This window comes from Cydia amplana, chromosome 1 (assembly GCF_948474715.1).
Source record: "Cydia amplana chromosome 1, ilCydAmpl1.1, whole genome shotgun sequence".
NCBI classification, from domain to species: domain Eukaryota; kingdom Metazoa; phylum Arthropoda; class Insecta; order Lepidoptera; family Tortricidae; genus Cydia; species Cydia amplana.
Window position 1 is genome coordinate 20385671 of NC_086069.1, and position 19291 is coordinate 20404961.

Sequence of the window (19291 nt, forward strand, 5' to 3'; positions counted from 1 at the left end):
GTTTTTCTCATATAAGTATTCATATCATTCTTCTTCCATATAATTTTATAATAAGTTTGCATACCTACCTAATCTCATTCTGATAGATACCGAATATTAACATCTTTAGAACAAACAAAATCGCTCGTGTTTGAAACGTATGATTTTATTTAATCGAACTGGACTGGGGTCATTTGAATAATTCGGAAAGTACCGTTTTTCGGGCAAACCGGTTAAATCAGGGAAAAGGAAGGTAAATTTTAGAATTATTTGCAATGTGAACGGACAGGGCGTTGACTGTAGGTGTATGTCACGGTACGTTGTGCATATGCCTTTTGTACCGCCACATATCCGCATCAATACACATGAATCGCATGATGCTTCGGTCATTTGTAAGGTTCAAATAGAATTACATATGCCTATTGTATATATAAGCAATAGTTTTTTTTGTGCCGATGCCAAGAGAAGGGCCAAGAGCAATGGGCTTGAAAATTAGCCGAGCCCCATCTACTTCAAGTCCAATATGCGTCCAAAGTTAAAACGGCCGTTTTTGTTTTGAGTTTATAGATTGACGATACTTAATACAAGATACAGTACGTAGCGGCCCCCTTTTTTTTAAATATCTTTCGTTAAATTGAAATAATCGCGATTATTTAGCAGTGGCGCTAGTGTGCACGTTGATCAATGATTTATAACTCAAGATAGGTTATAGGCGTTCCAAAATTGAAGCGCTTAACTTGTGACAAATTGGACAAGTTGCCTTTAGACGCGGCTGGACAAGCGATAAATGTGCACGTGTTAACGAGCTCCCGCACACTGACAGAGAAAGAGACGGCCTTATGTTTAACAACGAGTGTGACAAAGATGGATGGAATGTGAAAAACATTCAAAAATAACAAATTTCTTCGTAGGCACAGAAATAAATATGGAAGTATTTTTTTGTGCTCCTCAAGTATGAGTATAACCTATCTATGGTTATATAATATCATTGACGTTGATGGGCTCTTAACAAGCGCATCGCGGGGCGAACTCATTCAAATAAAATCTTCGGTTATGATATGGTTCATGTTTTTACGAACGTCGAAGTCACATCCGCTTCCACTATAACTAGGTATTTGTAAAGTTAACAAAGTCCGTAAAAAGCCTGTCTTGTATAGTAAAAAGGGGTGACTATGGAAAACATGGGGGTAACTTTGGTATAGTTTTATAATTTCCCAGGACGTGTGCTTAATAAATGTGGGTGTTAAGAAATTAGATAGGAACATAAATAAAGAGTGAGTGGTGACGAGTTATGCAAGATGAGGTTAATTAGGTACTTATTTAATTATCAATTGGGTCAATTGGTCAATACACAAATATAACATGAGGTTTGCAGTAGAATACGTGCTTTCGATTGGAGTGCGTATGTGATAGGGTATACGGTCTGACCCACGGAATACAGACTTACGTAAAAACCGATTAATTACGTACCTACTCATACTAACGATACCAATTTAGAAATCATTTGCACAAAGTGAACAACTGCTGCTTTTGATTCAAGGATCTATCTTCCCTTTGGGGAAGCTTATTAATAAGTATACTTTCGGTGTTCTGAAGCTCCTGAAAATCCCGAAGCATGATGCTACCTGACGAAATTTACGTCCGTCCGCAATTTAAAAAGGACCCCCCAATACACTAACCAAATCGGGTAACATGTAATAATATGTGATACGTAAAGCATACGCCCTCCTCGTGTACCTACTCTCGTTATCAATCATTCAATGAAGAGAATTGTTGTCGGCGTCCCCACCGGAATGATTATAACAGATGTGTTCACTTTCAGACTCTGCTGTAGTCTACAGCTTTATGTTATGTAGAATCATTACTACGTATTACTAAACGCGACATTCAAGTTTTCCTTATAAGAGGATTTGCACAAGTGTGGGTGTACTGATGGTCATCGTAGTAGATATCTTAGTCCAAGACGAAACAGTTACTTTTGGATGATGTCATGAATAAAATGAAGAGCTCAACGATTTTAGGTAGTAAAACAACATAACATATATTATAGTTAACGATCATCCTACAGTTACAGCTTACGCGCGAGCGCCATTTCCATTTTTTTAAACCAAAATCTTTAAAATAGAGACTGTAGAAGTGTAGATACAGATGTTTGTTACTTCTTCGTGTCACCGACTTAAGACAAAAAGAATATTGCTATCCTGGCTATAAATAGAAAATACAGTATAAAATTCGTTTGTACTGTAACTAGCATAATATGCGTATGCGTACCTATATGTTTTACCTTTCGTTTCGTTGGTTTCCTTGTTTTTCGTAATAGCCGGCTCTGAATCAGGTCAAAACAATCAGTATTTTACCACTCTTCTACATTACGAAACTGCAACCAATAGGTACCAACTAAGTTTCTCATCACTGTCAATGACACAGCTTGAAAGCTCCGTTCAAGTTCTAAACACAGATGTAACGTAAATATTTCTGTTTCCGCATTTGACCGGCGGCGGGAGTGCGGGTCAACGAACAAATGACTACCGCCCAGAAGCTAGCGGCGAGCCGATGACTTTATCACAAATGTTTATAAATTTTAGTGACTCGTTTAAATATGACTCTATCTACTTATATAGAAGAGCGCGGAACACTATGGAATGGGTCCGTAGGCAAGTGGCTGACACGGATTGGTCGCGGCGGTGCTGACGCGGCCCCGCGTGCGCCGTAATTTTTTATGTTTACAATCGGGAATTTTCTGGAATGGGCTTCTACAACTGTGATTTGTGCGTGACTGTACGAAAAGTTAGACTTGAATAAATCCGTTGGTTAAACCGTTCGTAGGATGACGCGTGCGCCATTTTTTTTTTAATATAGTACCTACTTAATACCTAATTATAAATAAATTAATTTAAATGGATTGAGATAAGCACGGAGGAGGGGAGGTAGAGGGTAAAGAGGCGCGGAAAGATTTAATTTGGACTAATTAACATCAATGACATGATAGAATATTATAATTTTTGCATGCTCAATTGTGAGTACACTGTACTTCTAATTTTTTGTCACCATCTACATACCCACTGTATTCTGGCAAATAAATAATTTATATTTGTAAAAAAAAACATAATACATTGTATTGGCTTTGTTTAAATTCTGTGATTTTGTTGATGGTAGGTGCAATCAAGAAATGCCATACTGCCAAGTCAGGAATCAGGAGGGGCCTTGAAAAGTAAATTTTTTGTATACTGCAATGTATTGCATGGAACAAATGCAGAATATATGTCAACATTTTAAACAGCATACATCATCTTGTCCTCAATCCTACATACAAAATTCTTTGTATAAGTTTTTGAGCCATAGACACAAGTCAAAACTTAAACAAATTATTTTTAATTGTTCCCCATTTGGTTACCTGGTTTGAGCAACAGCTTTCAAATTTTAAGTTAAGCAGTGTTAGTCCCATCAAATAAAGGAGCCCTATATACAGAAACTATTTGGCAAGAAAACATACATCTTTAGGTAAAACAACAAACAAATAACCAGATATGCTACTTCCAACTAAAACATATCACAACTAAAGTTGTGTTTGTGTGTTAAGTACATTGACATCCACCATCCACCCACATGCCATACCTTAGGCAGCTTTACCTTTAGCAATTTGTTTCACAATATGTAATAACATAAGTAATTTGTGTATTTACCCATTACCAAACAGATCAAAAATCCAGATTCAATGTTTTACAAATGCACATAAAAATAAATAATATAGAATAGGTGTACAATATATTATATTGCATTTGGTATTAGACTAGTAATCAGTAAAAAGTTTATATAGACAAAAAAAACATTGTATACTGATCTAAAGTCTTAGAAAAAGCATGATAGAAGATTTTGTTTCTTCTTGGTTTAGTTAAAGAAGGCATTTGTGTCCCTAGATAATTACTATAGTTTGTCAAAGGACTGTCTCATTTCAAACAGACAGAGAGAATCATACTATCTTTGTCTTACACTAGTACTAGCTAGCACCCAAAAGAAAAGGATGAGTATAGATTTTTTTGTTCTTATTTACTGACAAATTTGGTCTGACCAACTATAATGTTCAATTTAAATAAGTACCTACTCTAAGACATGAAATATGAAAGTAATTTATATCACATCAAACTAAAATATCAAATATAACTGCTGAAAAATTGTGCCTTCTAGACATAATATTGTGCGTACTTTGCTACCAAGTGAAATTTATATTCGAATTAGGTAAAATAAGCATTAATTCAAAATTATATTGCAAAGTTTATTTTTTACTCTCCAAAATAGTGTCACAACAAAACTTACAAACATAAAAATGTGTAATGTAACGACTAGGGCTAACCTATTCTTTTGAATACATAGCAACCTAGAGAACTTTCGTTAAAATGATGTCCGAGCTTAACTTCTGCGTCTACGTTTATCTTGACCGGAATATAGACGGAAGGGGGTCAATATTACCCGGGATCTATCCGACAAGCATATTATAATTCGCTGAACTTACCTGAATAAAACTAAAATGCCATAACAACCCGCTTCGTTTTCTCAGTTAACTTTTATTGAATATTAACAGAGGAACGTCATAAAGTGTAGTTATAGTAGTAGATCACGATAATATAAAAACACAGTGTCGCATACGTACACTACTGATGACGATAATTCATTCACTGATTTTTTTTCACGTATTCATTCGTTTTTCCAATGCATGTAGTTTGACATAGTTTGAGAAAGAGTATGACATTGACAGCTGTAGTAGAGTCCTTAATGAGCAGCCAAACAATACATCACTATGACATCACTATTTTAGATAATCGTTAAGGCTTCTACAGACCTTACAATAAATGGCATGCGGGCCAAGTATGAGCAACGAATAATATCCATCGATCAAATGCCGCAAATCGCATTAGAATTGATAATCTAATTACGTTTGGAGAGGCTGTTGTTAATTCGAGCTTTATTGGCGTTAAGGACGCAGCTATGACTTAAAGCAAGAAAGAGATAAGCTGACCGGACTAAGGACACGGTCCGGTACGCCCGTCCGTAGTACTATTATTTGTACGCCTGTCAAAACAAACCAAAACTCCAAAAAATCTCTAAATAAATTGGCTTAAAGGACTCGCATCCAGGCCATAACTGTAAAAAAAAACTCTAAATAAATGACACTGACAGTTCATTTCATTTTTGATTTCCATAGAAGGTAGCATCTGATTTCATTTCATTGCAAATGCAAAAGCGTGTCGCATTGTTTTCAGATGTAAAAGAATTCTATATGTTTTATTTTTAGTTAAACAATACTGCAGGCGTTCTTAACATGTCAAAAGTTAAGATTAAAGTTATTAGCCGAAACCCTGAAGATTACCTTCGAGCTACTAAAAGAGATATCCACAAATGTAAGGATTTTTAATATTTGGAGGTTATGTTATGTGGACAGCAAGATAATCTTTGATGTAAATAAATACGTTTTGTGTAATACATTTAATAAATATTTTTCAGTACCAAGAAACTATGATCCTGCATTACATCCGCTAGAAGCACCACGTGAATACGTTCGAGCTTTGAACGCAGTAAAGCTAGAAAGAGTATTTGCCAAACCCTTTATAGGGAGTCTTGACGGTCATAGAGATGGAGTATCTTGCATGGCCAAACATCCCAGTAGGCTCGCGGTATTGGCCAGCGGCGCGTTTGACGGAGAAATACGTGTTTGGGACTTGGCTACTAGAAAATGTACAAGAAACTTTATTGCTCATGAAGGTTGGGTTAGAAGTATTTGCTACACTCCAAAGGGTAAAACTTTTACAAGTGTTGGTGACGATAAAACTATAAAGACATGGAAAACTGAAGTCGTGGATGAGGATGATGAAGATCCCATTAACACGCTTTTGAGTGCTTCAGTAGTTTCGGGAATAACTCATCACAGACATAAGCCCATATTTGCAACATGCGGAGAGCATTGTCAACTATGGGAGAATACCAGAAATGAGCCTATTAAAATCTTTAAATGGGGAGTTGATAGTCTTCATCATGTTGCGTTCAACCAGGTAAGAATATTTACAGTACATATGGTGCCCCATTAGTGCAATATAGTTAGCACATTACTTAACTATGTTGAAAGTCTACCTCCCTGCGATCATGTTTTAATTTATCACTACTTGTTGTGAATTTCCAATTATTTGCCCTTTTATCGTAATGTACTAATATGTACAACAGTAGACTCAAATAAGTAGGTAGAAAAAAATAAAATAAAATTTATAACATTTCTAATAAACATTAATTTATAGGTCATGTTACTACATGACCCTTACTAGGATTCCATAACTGACCTGCTGGCCTTTTATGTATGTTTTGCATGACAAATAACAATCTATATTGATATATTTCAGGTAGAAACAAACATTTTAGCATCATGTGCTAGTGACAGGAGTGTGATCTTGTATGACTGCCGTGAAACAGGGCCCCTGAGGAGGGTGGTGATGGAGCTGCGGCCTAATGCACTCTCCTGGAACCCCATGGAAGCCTTCATATTCACTGTCGCCAATGAAGATTATAAGTAAGCCAATGCCCATCAGTTTTCATAATACATTTTCTGTCTATGTACAAGCAAGTCAAGGGATTTGGAAATGTGTCCATACATCTTAATATATTCTATTGCTAAATTGGAGCAAGTATTGAACAACCAATTTAGCTAGGAGCCAAAATGGCGTAACAATCGTGGAGCGTGATGGTACTTGACACCACTGCTCTGACCTTTTCATAAATGTTGCACGGTTCTGAAGGTCTTTTTTGCAAACTTACCCTTTTTCTATGTTATCACAGACTGGTCAACTACCACTAGGTTAAGACATAGGTTAGGGATAACAACAATTAATAGTTATTATCTTTCAGTTTGTACACATTTGACATCAGAAAACTAAAACAACCCATAAACGTCCATATGGATCACACCTCAGCAGTAGTTGATGTAGACTATTCGCCAACAGGCAGGGAATTTGTTGCGGGTAGTTACGACAAAACTGTGAGGATATTTGAAAGTCTGAAGGGTCACTCCAGAGACGTATATCACACTAAGAGAATGCAGAGACTGACTTGTGTAAAGTGGTCCCTGGATGACAAATATGTGCTCACTGGATCAGATGAAATGAATATTAGGATGTGGAAAGCTAGAGCTTCGGAAAAGCTTGGTGTTGTAAGTATAATCTCTACTATTTTAAATGCAAAAGTAGCAATATCAATTTGTTAAATAGGTTTCAAATGCTGATCCAATTTAGATGAATGACTAAGTTGCGGGCTGAAACTAGTTTATCATAATAATATATTGTTTTAAACAAGGAACTAACTTGGACTAAGCAATCAGGCCTTGTCCTTGAGTCATAACATAACTGAAGTTAACGTGGCAGTGTCGAAAATCTTTAATAGCCGGTTTAAACTCTCGCGCGAGCCACGAGACGAGCCGCGAGCCGAGCCACGAGACGAGAGTGTAAGCGGTGGGCTCGCGGCTCGTCTCGTGGCTCGCACGAGAGTCTAAATTGGCTATAATATTCTCGGATATCTTTTTCTCTTCTAGCACACCAAAAGGATCTTAAAAAATTATCAATCTGAAGTAAAGTCAATTACACACATGCTTACATTTATGACTAGGTATTGCAATTTTTTCAATTAATGATTTGTTATATTTTAATTACAGTTGAAACCCCGCGAACGTACCGCCCTGAACTACTCGGAAGCTCTGAAAGAGAAATTCGCGAACCACCCTCAAATCCGGCGCATAGCGCGCCACAGGCACGTTCCGAAGCACATCCTCAACGCGCAGAAGGAGCTCAAGACTATAAGGGAGAAGGGCAAGAGGAAGGAGGCCAACCGCCGCGCACACAGCAAGCCAGGGACGGTGCCGCACGTGCCAGAACGCAAGAAACACATTGTTAAGGAGGCTGAATAAAATACTGTATGACGTCTAGATTCTTTTGTTTGATTTAGAGCAATTAGAGCACAGGGCTATAACCGCGAAAATCAAAGTTCGCAAATTGCGGGCAACTTGCTGTCACTCTAATTAAGCCTTCATTGGAGTAAAAGTGAGATCCCCGCAATTTGTGAAATTCGGTTTTCGCGGTAGGCCCTCAGAATAGGTAGGTACGGGCAAGGAGTTTAATTTCTGTACCATTTCGTATCTTGTCACAGTAACAGTAATAGGTACATATTATGAGATGAGACCCAATTAATATAGATTGTCAGTGTGACAAGGTATGTACTAAATGGTACGGAAATTAAATTACTTGACATACAAATATACAGATAGCAAAACCCCTAACGAAAACATCTAAGGTTCATCATCACGAAAACATATAAGGTTAAACGGTAGAAAAAAACGCTTAAAAATGTCACATACGATTTAATGATAATATGAGTAGGTATACAAAATCTTTCATTCAATCTATTGCTATTAAAATAATAAAGTATATATAAACTACTTAAGAAAATTATAGTTAGTGTGCAGTTGAGGAAAGCAATGATTTGTCAATTTTCGACTTAATGCCAATGCCGGGAAGGTTGAAATCACAAGTTTTTGCTGTCCGCGACAGATTCGTAAACTCGTAGTACACAATTTAGGGCGGTTTCAGACTAGCGTACGCGTACGTGCGTGTAAACTCGTATAGACCAAATGTAGGGAAAAGTAACGCGCGCGGAAGCTCGTAAAACCATATGCAGGGAAATAACGCGCGTGTAATCTTGTACCGTCGAAACGACCGTATAACGTATAACGCGCAGGGAAATACGCTAGTCTGAAACCGCCCTTACAATTATCAATCGCAACGTTTCTAGGGTCAGAACTGTATAGCAAAATCGGCCTTATCACGGAATTTAAAGCCTTCGACGCTCTGCTTTATTATCATGGTCAATCGTGAAATAAAAAAACTGGTCAAGTGCGACAGACAGACAGCCGCACGAGTGATCCTATAGGTAAGGTTTTCGTTTTTCCTTTTGAGGTACGGAACCCTAAATATTGAGTTCAAATAAATATAATTAGGCACGAGGTACCCTGAACACAACAAGAAATATAACAACTGAAAATATAGGAATAATATAAAGGTATAACACAGCCAACAAAGGTACATTACGACTTTCATGATAAGTATCTTTTAGAGTCTGTGCGGAAATAGAACAAGAAACTATTGGATCTCATATACATTTCACGACTCTTCTCTTTCCGCGCAGACTATAGCACATTAAGTACATAACCGTTTTGAACAAAAGGCTTAATTTTAGGTTCCTAAGGTTTTCGTGAATTTGATCGTCCTAAATTACGTATAAGTGATACCGAGATATCTTGTTGTAGGTTGGTTTATCTTGTTGTAGATATGGTTTGCTATTGTGGGGCCATAGCAGCGACGCCCACGACCTATTTATAATGCAAAAAAAATGCATCCGTATATTGGTAAATATTCCACAGACCGACAGTTGCAAACCCCATTTTCAGGAACTTCAATTATTGACTCTCCCCTCTCTGTATATCCTGGAAATAACTTCATTTGTCAAAAATAATTTACACCTATTTGAATTTAACAAGAGTGCGCGTCGCAAAGATAATCTCATCCTCCCAGAACCAATCTTAGATATTTATAAAAAAGGACCGTACTACCGAGCAATAAATATATATAATAAACTACCTACTGAAATAAAAAACATACAAATAAATCATTTATTTACACAAAAACTCAAGTCCGTTCTATTGCAAAAATCATACTATACCATCGAAGAATTTATGCAGGATGATCTATTATGATAATATTTGTAAACAAAGTTCCTAAACATAGAAAATAATAATATGTAGCAAGTAGCAAGCAAAGTATGTTTAAGTGTACTAAATATTATATTTAGTTAATGTAGTCTTAAGGATAATTGCCATACCCTACCAGGGTGCCATGTGATCTGTTTCTTATTGTAACATCTATTATATTGTACCATGGTTTGCAATAAACGATATACTATACTATACTAGGTATTTATAGGACCAGTAAACCTAATATCTATTACACATACCTAAATCTTTATGACGTTATTGTTATTTAGGCAGTAACATCTATTCTAACTCTCGCATGTCATTCAATCATCCTTTATATCAATAATATAAATATAGATAAGTATAAGTATTAATCTTCTTCATGATGAAATGGCGTTCTGTTACGGTTATTTTGCGGTTGTTAAGGCAATAAAGTTGTAGGTAGGTACAGAATGTAGTACATACCTACCCAGTGTAGAACGTATAGAGTTCTACACTATGTAGCATCATACTAGAAAAAAAAACCGGTCAAGTGCGAGTCGGACTAGCGCTCGGAGGGTTCCGCACTATCAACAAAAAATAGAGCAAAACAAGCAAAAAAAACGGTCACCCATCCAAGTACTGACCCCGCCCGACGTTGCTTAACTTCGGTCAAAAATCACGTTTGTTGTATGGGAGCCCCACTTAAACCTTTATTTTATTGTTTTTAGTATTTGTTGTTATAGCGGCAACACAAATACATCATCTGTGAAAATTTCTGTCTAGCTATCACGGTTCGTGAGATACAGCCTGGTGACAGACGGACGGACGGACGGACAGCGGAGTCTTAGTAATAGGGTCCCGTTTTTACCCTTTGGGTACGGAACCCTAAAAACCTACTATTGTACGAGTGACAAATAACGTAAGGAGACTTTATACTAGACCGAGGACGCCCTGACGTAAATGCGTGACTTGCATTCATCTGATAAGACTAGATTAGACCAAACTTTAAGACCCACAAACATGTCTAAAGTTCCGGTGTAGGTACATAATATAATAATATTTTTTATTTATTTATCTACATTGTAAATGTACCTATTTTTTTAACAAACGATGTGGATGACAAGTAATAGTACATTATTGTCGAGGATCGGAAGTAGCTACTTGCAGCCCTTGCAGGCTGAGGATTCGTTTTAAACGGACGACCTTGGGAGTCCGTTTAATTGAATCCGAAGCCAGCAAGTAGCCTTCCAGCCGAGTCATATATAGTGCTTTTCTCAAAAATGGTGCAAGAAATAGAAATATTTTACAGAAGCAACGTTCAAATTTTCACAGAAAAAGGTAAAACCATTAAAAAGATTTGCTTGCCGCCTTTAAAAAAAAAAGAAGTGTATTTTTCTGCTGAAAATACGCCAACCTATTTGAGATACCTAAATAGTCGCGGTACCAACATTAAGCCTGTAACAGACTATCGCACCGCACCGCGACCTTGGAGCGTCGCACCCGTAAGTGAGAGCGAGAAAGAGATCTGTTTCTCGCTCTCACTTATGAGTGCTTACTTATGAATCGTTACTTTCGCTACACGCAATTCGTTGATTCAAGTTTTATTCCTTTCTTACCTTGGAGGATACAACTAAACGGAGTAGCCATTAACAGGCTTTCCCCTCTGTCGAAAATAGGCGGCCAACGGTCATACACAATGTATGGACTGACGTTTATCTGACATGGCTATTTTTACGTTACGCATACATTTGACGTTCCCCTCCCCCGCAAAAATCGGCAGACTGTTTTGTACAGAAAATTACAGACATGGCGTCTCCGTTTGATTATATCCTCCAAGTTTCTTACAAATATGACGTCCCACGGGTAAAGGTACCTTATGACCGTTGGCGCTTACGCTATTATTAACGCCGCTCCGCCGCCGCGCGCTATTATTATTACGGCGCTATGCGACGTAAGCGCCAAGTGCCATAAGGTACCTTTTGCCGTGTAACGTCACAAATAAGTACATAAATCAAAATGATCAACGATAACACCAATAGACTTTATTTAAATGTACGATTAGATGTTTGCGTAGTCTACATAGATTACGTGTGGGCTCAGGCAAAGCGTTGACAAAAGTACTAATTAAAGACACACAAAAAAGTACGATAGAGTTGCACTACATGCGCCTATTATGAAGTATTCGGCAACGTCAGTTATCACAGCGCATGTACTGGCTGAACAACAAGCACATGCACTGCTTTGCGTTCAGCCCGCCTGGTTGATGGATCTGCTGATGCGGTTCGGCTGCGACATGCTTCGGATGTCCATACTGAAAGAAAATTGTATAATTTTCAATAATTTGGTGGGCTGGGCGCAAACTGTATAAACTTTTACAACTCCATACAATTGGCACACAAATTGTTAAGAATTTTAAGCTGTGTGAGCCGTGCCGGGCGCGTGCACGCGAAGTTCACGCTAATATTACGACTCCTAGAACTTTGCCCGCCTAATAAGAAGAGTTCATATAAAAAAATCCAAAAAACACTAAGTTAAACAAAAGAGCGAACAACGCCATCCGATCTCCCTGGGTTTAGTGGCCTGTTATAACATGCGTTTATGTCAATTATGTAGGGCTGTAGGGAATTAAATCGCTGAAAGCTTTCTTTATGAGTTGGTGGAGAAGCCTTCTAAGGCCCACCGTACAAGAAAAATTCGACTTGAATTAGTAGGTATTATGGGTAGGGAAGCGACCGGTAAATGTTGGTCGTTAATTGATAGTAATTTTATTGTACCTTGTCTGAAACTAGCGTCAAACTTACATAATGTGGCGTGGTAACACGCTTTGGTCCAGGTTGTGTTCCAGAACTTTGAGTATGCAGAGTGTCTTGAGCGTCGGTGAGTAGTCTAGGATATGCAGGTCGTTGTTATCTAGCAGCAACTCGAGGCTGTCGTCTTCGGAGACAGGCAGGATGGGGACGTTTTTCGCCGGTTGCGGACTGAAAACAAACTTCGATTGAGATTGGTAACATGGTAACAGACATATTTTTAGACAAACACAACAGAAAATCGATTCATGTGATTATATATTTATAATTAATCCCACAAACCTTCAAAGGGCTGACTGTGCTGTAGGCAGTGTTGGCCGAAACGTTAATGCAATTGAAAATGTTGGCCATTAACCATTATAAATTGAACCTTAAACCGTAACGGACGATTACAGTTTACGGTTCAATTTATAATGGTTATTGGCGAATATTTTCAATTGCATTAACGTTTCGGCCAACATTGGCTGTAGGTCACGACTCACGACCCCCTAAATTGTATTGAAAAGCATTGGTACAAATTGAAATCGATTGCAAAAAAATGTACCTACTCAGACGTGCGGTTCATTAAATTATTAAGGCCGCAAAGTTCGCGTGAGACAGCGTCACGTGAGTTAAATTCGTGCTTCTATGCAAATGCCTAGCTATTGTTATATTATGTCACATGACATAAGATAATGTTGTGATTACAACATAATTTTTTTGAAGGCAAAGGTTATTAACATGTGCCTCTACCTATAATTTCTTCACCATTGACACTTACGGTAAGCCTCGTGCACATATACCTACTGATTGTTGCTTAGTGCGCTACGGTGCTCTGCTGTGGACGGTTTTTCTAAAGGATCCTTAATGAGATGATCTAAAGGATCAAGGACTCGTAGGATCTGACTCCGCAAACCAAACTGATGACCAGCGTCGTATTTAAAACTTTCATTCACACTTGCGTGATCGTGCCAAGACTGAAAGAGACATGCACTACTGTCTATGACTCCGGTCGTCAGGGTGATTTGCAGATCGTAGTGTCAATATCCACGTCTACCCCAACATAAGATTAGAGCCCAGTAGTGGACTAGAATAGTGATGCTGGCCGGTTAGCATGAGTCGCGTTCTCGCGCGCCTGTCCAGTGTCCATACTGAAGTCGCGCTAGATGTAAGGAGTCGCGCGCGAGAACGTAACTCATGCTACGGTCTGATTGGTGATGAGTAAAGAGAATATGACACAAAAACTTATTTACCTAACCAAACTCGAGCCGATGTCTGACCCCTGAACCCCCTTCTGCCCCCTTGCTTTAAAGCGTTTCTGCGCCCAACGAAATTCGGTTGAAACTTAAAAGCACTTTTTGTTAAAATTATGCAAAAGATTCTATTGTATAATTTGCACTTGGGAAATACGTTGACGTATAATTGAACATTTAATTTATGCGTGCGTGTGACATGTTTTATCTAATTTTAAGTATGTATGTATTTTTTAAGGATGGTTGTTTACAGCATATACCGTTTATTAGGACTCCGCAGTGAAAAAGAACCCTTACAGCTTTGCCATATCTGCCTGTAGCCTGTCCGCGGATTAGCTCAGAGAGCATTACGATTACAGAGTGTAATAGAAAGCTGTAATTTGGGGATAATATTTTTGCTTCAGCTCTACACGGTGTTTTTTTAACTCCGTTTAACTTTAGGTATCTGTCGTTACACTAAGCATTGTGCAAAATTTATTAAGTAGGTACAGAAAAAGGGCTCCATGCAGGTTGAAAACTTTTTCATTGTGTTCGATCTTATTTCGAAAAAGTATGTACCTAAATAAAAACTTAGTATTATTCTTTGAAGAAGTAGGCACCTGAATGTTTGTTTTGAAGTCTGCATGTTGATATCAATAACTATATAGGTACTACTGTCTAGTCAATAGGTACGTCACCAAATTTTTATCTTTACTCTTTGTTTGTTTTTCCATGAGATAAGACAATAATTTTGATCACAAATGTTAAATGAGAACCCATAAATACATGTATACTCGTACTAAACACAATAAACGACCCAACATGTATATTCCTATAAATTAAGTCAAGGCCAGTACACAATCCACATAGATACATAATGATTAGCTTGATCATTTAAATACAACCGTTAACTAATAGTAAACATAACACGCAAGCGTAGTTTTTTGCGTAATTAGCTACTCGAATGTCTATCGTCATATTAACTTCCTAGTCGGTACCCTCAAGATCATTCACACACGTCAATATCGTATAAACAAACATCGTATTTCCCGGTCTAAATTAAAACTAGGAATTGTTACTACGACCGGCGTGGCTCACTCCGCGATTTCGTCGCTTTGCTACAGGTAGCTTTAAGTACATCCGTTCCACACCAATTTTGGTGGCTAGCCATAAGCCGCGCGTGGCGCTGTCGCCACCTAATATCGGCCATACCTGTGCTGATCGTAACAGACGCGTTTTGTTAGAGAGTAAGTCTTCTGTACCTAGTACTATTATTTATTCTGTGCCTACGATTAGGTATCCATTATATAACCTGAGGGAGTACATCGAAAATCGTTTTCTGCTTTTCTATCGCTTTTAGTCCCCTTAGTGTTAGTCTTAGGGTGGTTAGGCCCCCTGTGCTTATAGCCATTGCAAATGGTCCTCTTTTACTTTTACCTCTGATGTAAATAAGTTGTTTATAAGTTGTATGTTTGTGTCTGTGTCTATCTGTGGCAGGGTAGCTTCCATACCTACTGATACTGATTTCATACTGATGAACCGATTTGAGTGCGGTTTTTTATTTGTTCTCAGCTATGTTTCGAGACTAATAACTGTCCTATGTCATCATCAGTGATCGGGGATTTCTATGCCACTTGGGGTGAATGACCTCAATCATTATGCTAGTACGGATATGCCGCGGGTTTCCGGGATTCGTGTGCGATATAGGAGAGTGTTTTGGCATGTTACTGTTAATCAATTAATCATGCATTGCATATATTATTAATATTAATAATTGAAAATTTGAAATTGAAAAATTGAAAACTTAATAATTTTTTGAATAATATTTTTTCTTTAAATCATAACCATCACTGTTTTTTCACAGTCCTTTATTTTATAAACGAATTACCAACACCGAAATAGCGTTTACTTTTCGAACAGTTTTGTTCCTATCGCGGGCCAAGTGGCGTATCCATATTACCATCTTCATCATCTTCCTCGCGTTATTCCGGCTTTTTACCACGGCTCATGGGAGCCTGGGGTCGATTGACATTTTGGCAACTAATCTAATAGAATTAGCGTAGGCACTAGTTTTTACGAAAGCGACTGCCATCTGACCTTCCAACCCAGAGGGGAAACTAGGCCTTGTTGGGATTAGTCCGGTTTGCTCACGATGTTTTCCTTCACCGAAAAGCGACTGGTAAATATCAAGTTAAGAAATACTTAATATTTTTTTACAAGATACGTACATGAGGAGAATCTTTGGAAAAGGGCTTATTTATCTATGAACACCATACAAAAATAAACCCTTTTGAAAAGACACTCCTCACATATAGGTATACAAAAAAGCTTACCTGGTGCCTCCAAACAAGTACATTTTATCTTTAAGAATTAGGCAGGCCTGCCGCCTTCTCTTGCATGGGACCTGCCCATTCACATGGACCAATTCCCAGTGATTTTCCTTGATTGAATATCTGAAGAGATCATTGAAATGCATTTTTGTGTTGCCATTGTATCCTCCAAAGATGTACATGTAATCATCATGTATCCCTAAAATTAAATTAAATGGTTAGGTACAGGATTGTATAATGTTCTTATGGTTAAATGGTCGATTTTTATAAGAAATCTTTCATAAAGAAGAACAGTAGAATAAGCAGAAATTTGAATTTTAATCCAAGCAACTTCTGGTAACATTGAATTACAAGAAAACATTAATCACATCAGTGTTAAAATAATATTGTAAGTATGATTAATTAAAAATACTTGCAATTATATGAAGAAATACAACTATTCATCATAACCAGCCTACTGGCTGCGCGCCAGCCCTAGTGGGCGTGGGACATGTTGCTTACTTAACAGTTGCCAAATATGAACTATGAAGATGTTGCCCCATAAAAGTTCACATTTTCACCAATACATATGTATGGTTTTATTTCCCCACCACCAACTTCTTACATAGCAATAGGGTAGATTTAGCAATAGGTCTCTTATGCAAGAGGGTTTATTTCATAGATACCAAACATACTTACATGCAGAATGACTGCGCCTACCACAAGGCCAGATTTTATTAGGATTCAATGCCACCCATGTGTCCGTTTTCGTGTCTAAATAGTACATTTGTGAACAATATATTTCTTCTTGTGAATTGTATGGGCTATTCAAGTCACCTCTCCCACCAAAGACATACATTCTATCTCCATGTGCCACAGCTGTATGAAAATCTCTATGGGATGGTGGGGTTCCTTTTGCTTCTACAAACTGCCATTCAAATTTGTCCAAGTTTAAACAGTGCACTTCTTGTGAATACTGATCAGTAAGATATTCAAAGCCTCCAAATATATACATCTTATTGTTAATAATGCAAGCCGAATGACCGTCTTTAGCATATGGAATCATCCCGGTGACGGTGGGCGTGCTCCATTCCAGTGTTCTCGTGTCAAAAACAGTGAGGATGTCGCAAGCCACTGTATTGTTTCTGCCTCCCCACATGAACACCTGCAAGAAAACAATTCTTACATAACAACTTCCTGCAATCTATTAAAAATGGCACACAATTAATTTCAACCAACTGCAGAAAATAATAAAACAACATCATTTGTTTTCAACTTTTAAGTTATAATTTTTCTCTAGGAAAAATAAACTTATGTAGTTAAAAAAAATGTAATAAGGCTTTTTAAAGACATACATTTTAAATAAGTTTTAAATATGAACTTGTTTCATAACTATAGTTTGTCCAACTGAACTGCCATTTTAGTATATGGGATATAAAAAAAGAACTTTAGTCCAAGATTCAATATGCTTTCGTTAATATATGTATATCACTGATTTAAACTTTCACGATTTTTACACATTATTAAATTGTACAACGGGACTTAATCGCGTATGTAAGTTTTAAGATTTACCTCCGACATTTCGAGGACAGTGTTGTCCCCGTGGTCTCGGAGAAGACTTGCTTAAGTTGACATCAGCATCTTCTAACCGCGCGAGTTTTTCGAACTACCCGCACTTGGTCTTGTTTATCAACTTGAACGTTTTGCGCACTAGGGATGTCACTCTGTTGACACACAACACTAACAATATTCGATTTATCGACTGTCGATACAGTCGATAAATCGTTGACCGAAACCGAAACGTAAATCTTAAAAGTTACATACGCGATTAAGTCCCATTGTACAATTTAATACTAAAGTGTCATTCAATAGAACTTGCGAACTATGTAAACAAAACTTACTAGTAATTTGACATTCAGTGTCAATTTTAGTATGGCGGTTTGTTTACATAGTTAGCAATTTCTATTGAATGACATTTTATATGTATATGTTCTTAACATATTCATGTATGAATTCACTCAATAATAAATGCAGCATCTTAAAGAATAAATACTCAAAAGTGACTAATTAAGTTTTTAAGTACTCATGTATGTACAAATATACAAAATAAAACCTTAACAGAAACCACATGCGCAATGCAAATGTTATGCTAACATGTTATTTGCATAGACAACACCTAGTAACCAACATATGCAAATTGGATATAAGTACAGGGGCCTGTTTCTCAAAAGCTTGTATGTTGTAATACAAGCGGATGTCACTTTTTGACAACTTTTGTTAGAAAGTGACTTCCACTTGTATTACAAATTACAAGTTGTTGAGAAACAGGCCCCAGAGCTCAAATGATGTTCTGTTTTGTAATTTTGCAAACTTTCATTTATAAAGGGAACCATTAATCTAAAAGTGGATATTAAATGTAAGAGTGAAAAAAAAAGACAGTACATACTTGTTTTGATTATGAAATACTCCTACAATAATAAGTTAATAACATATTTGTTATGAATAAAACGTTACATTTTTCATTTTATAGTACATGTGCAAAACTAACATTCATTGAAAAAAAGAATCCACATACCTTTTCTCCATAAGCCACTGTTGTGTGTCCGTACCTCTGAAAAGGAACCTCTGAATTTGTTTTCTTATAGTTAACTACTGACCACCGTAGAGTTTGTGTGTTCAAGACATGAACAGGGATGGGGTCCCAATCCTTATATTCCTCGGTAGAACAGTAGCCACCAAAGGACAGTATTTTTTCTCCTATGCAGACCGCAGCATGGTTAACGCGCCGCGGCCCGCCTTCAATGTGAGCCGTCCATTTCATGTTAGCTACCAATAGCGACTGCCGATTTAATCACTTCCTTTACTATTGTACTATTGATTTAGTTAAGAATTTTATGTAAATTAATACCTACGGCCAAAACTGCTATTGACCTGACACTTAACAGTGACATTGACATTGACATTGACAGCTAGATTTTTTTTAGGATGCGTTCATATACTTTGCAACTTTTGCAAGCAAAGTGAAGCAAAGTTTTGCTAGTGAGCTTTAAAGCTTTAACAGACGGGCGTACCGGACCGGACATTAGTGCGGTTAAAATATCTTTTTATGCTCTCACTTAAGCTTTGGTTTCCTCCGATAGCGGTGCCGTCATATGGCGGCCGTCTCCATACAAATACTACGACATCCATATTTAGCCGTATTATTTAGTATGGAGACAGCCGCTA

At 37.4% G+C, this 19291-nt stretch overlaps 2 protein-coding genes across 2 annotated transcripts; one reads left to right on the forward strand and one right to left on the reverse strand.

Annotated features, from left to right (window-relative positions):
- The first annotated feature begins 5227 nt into the window (after positions 1-5227).
- On the forward strand, positions 5228-7938 carry LOC134649962 (DDB1- and CUL4-associated factor 13). Its single transcript, XM_063504772.1, has 5 exons — positions 5228-5375; positions 5479-6023; positions 6366-6532; positions 6868-7168; positions 7667-7938. The coding sequence occupies exons 1-5, from the start codon at positions 5297-5299 to the stop codon at positions 7916-7918; spliced, it is 1344 nt and encodes a 447-aa protein (XP_063360842.1). The 5' UTR covers positions 5228-5296; the 3' UTR covers positions 7919-7938.
- Positions 7939-11804: 3866 nt separating this feature from the next.
- Positions 11805-19015, reverse strand: LOC134650007 (kelch domain-containing protein 3-like). Its single transcript, XM_063504826.1, has 5 exons — positions 18642-19015; positions 16766-17231; positions 16091-16286; positions 12541-12717; positions 11805-12050 (listed from the first exon to the last, which is right to left on the reverse strand). Exons 1-5 carry the CDS (start codon positions 18885-18887, stop codon positions 11987-11989), a joined length of 1149 nt encoding a protein of 382 aa, XP_063360896.1. The 5' UTR covers positions 18888-19015; the 3' UTR covers positions 11805-11986.
- Positions 19016-19291: the final 276 nt, after the last annotated feature.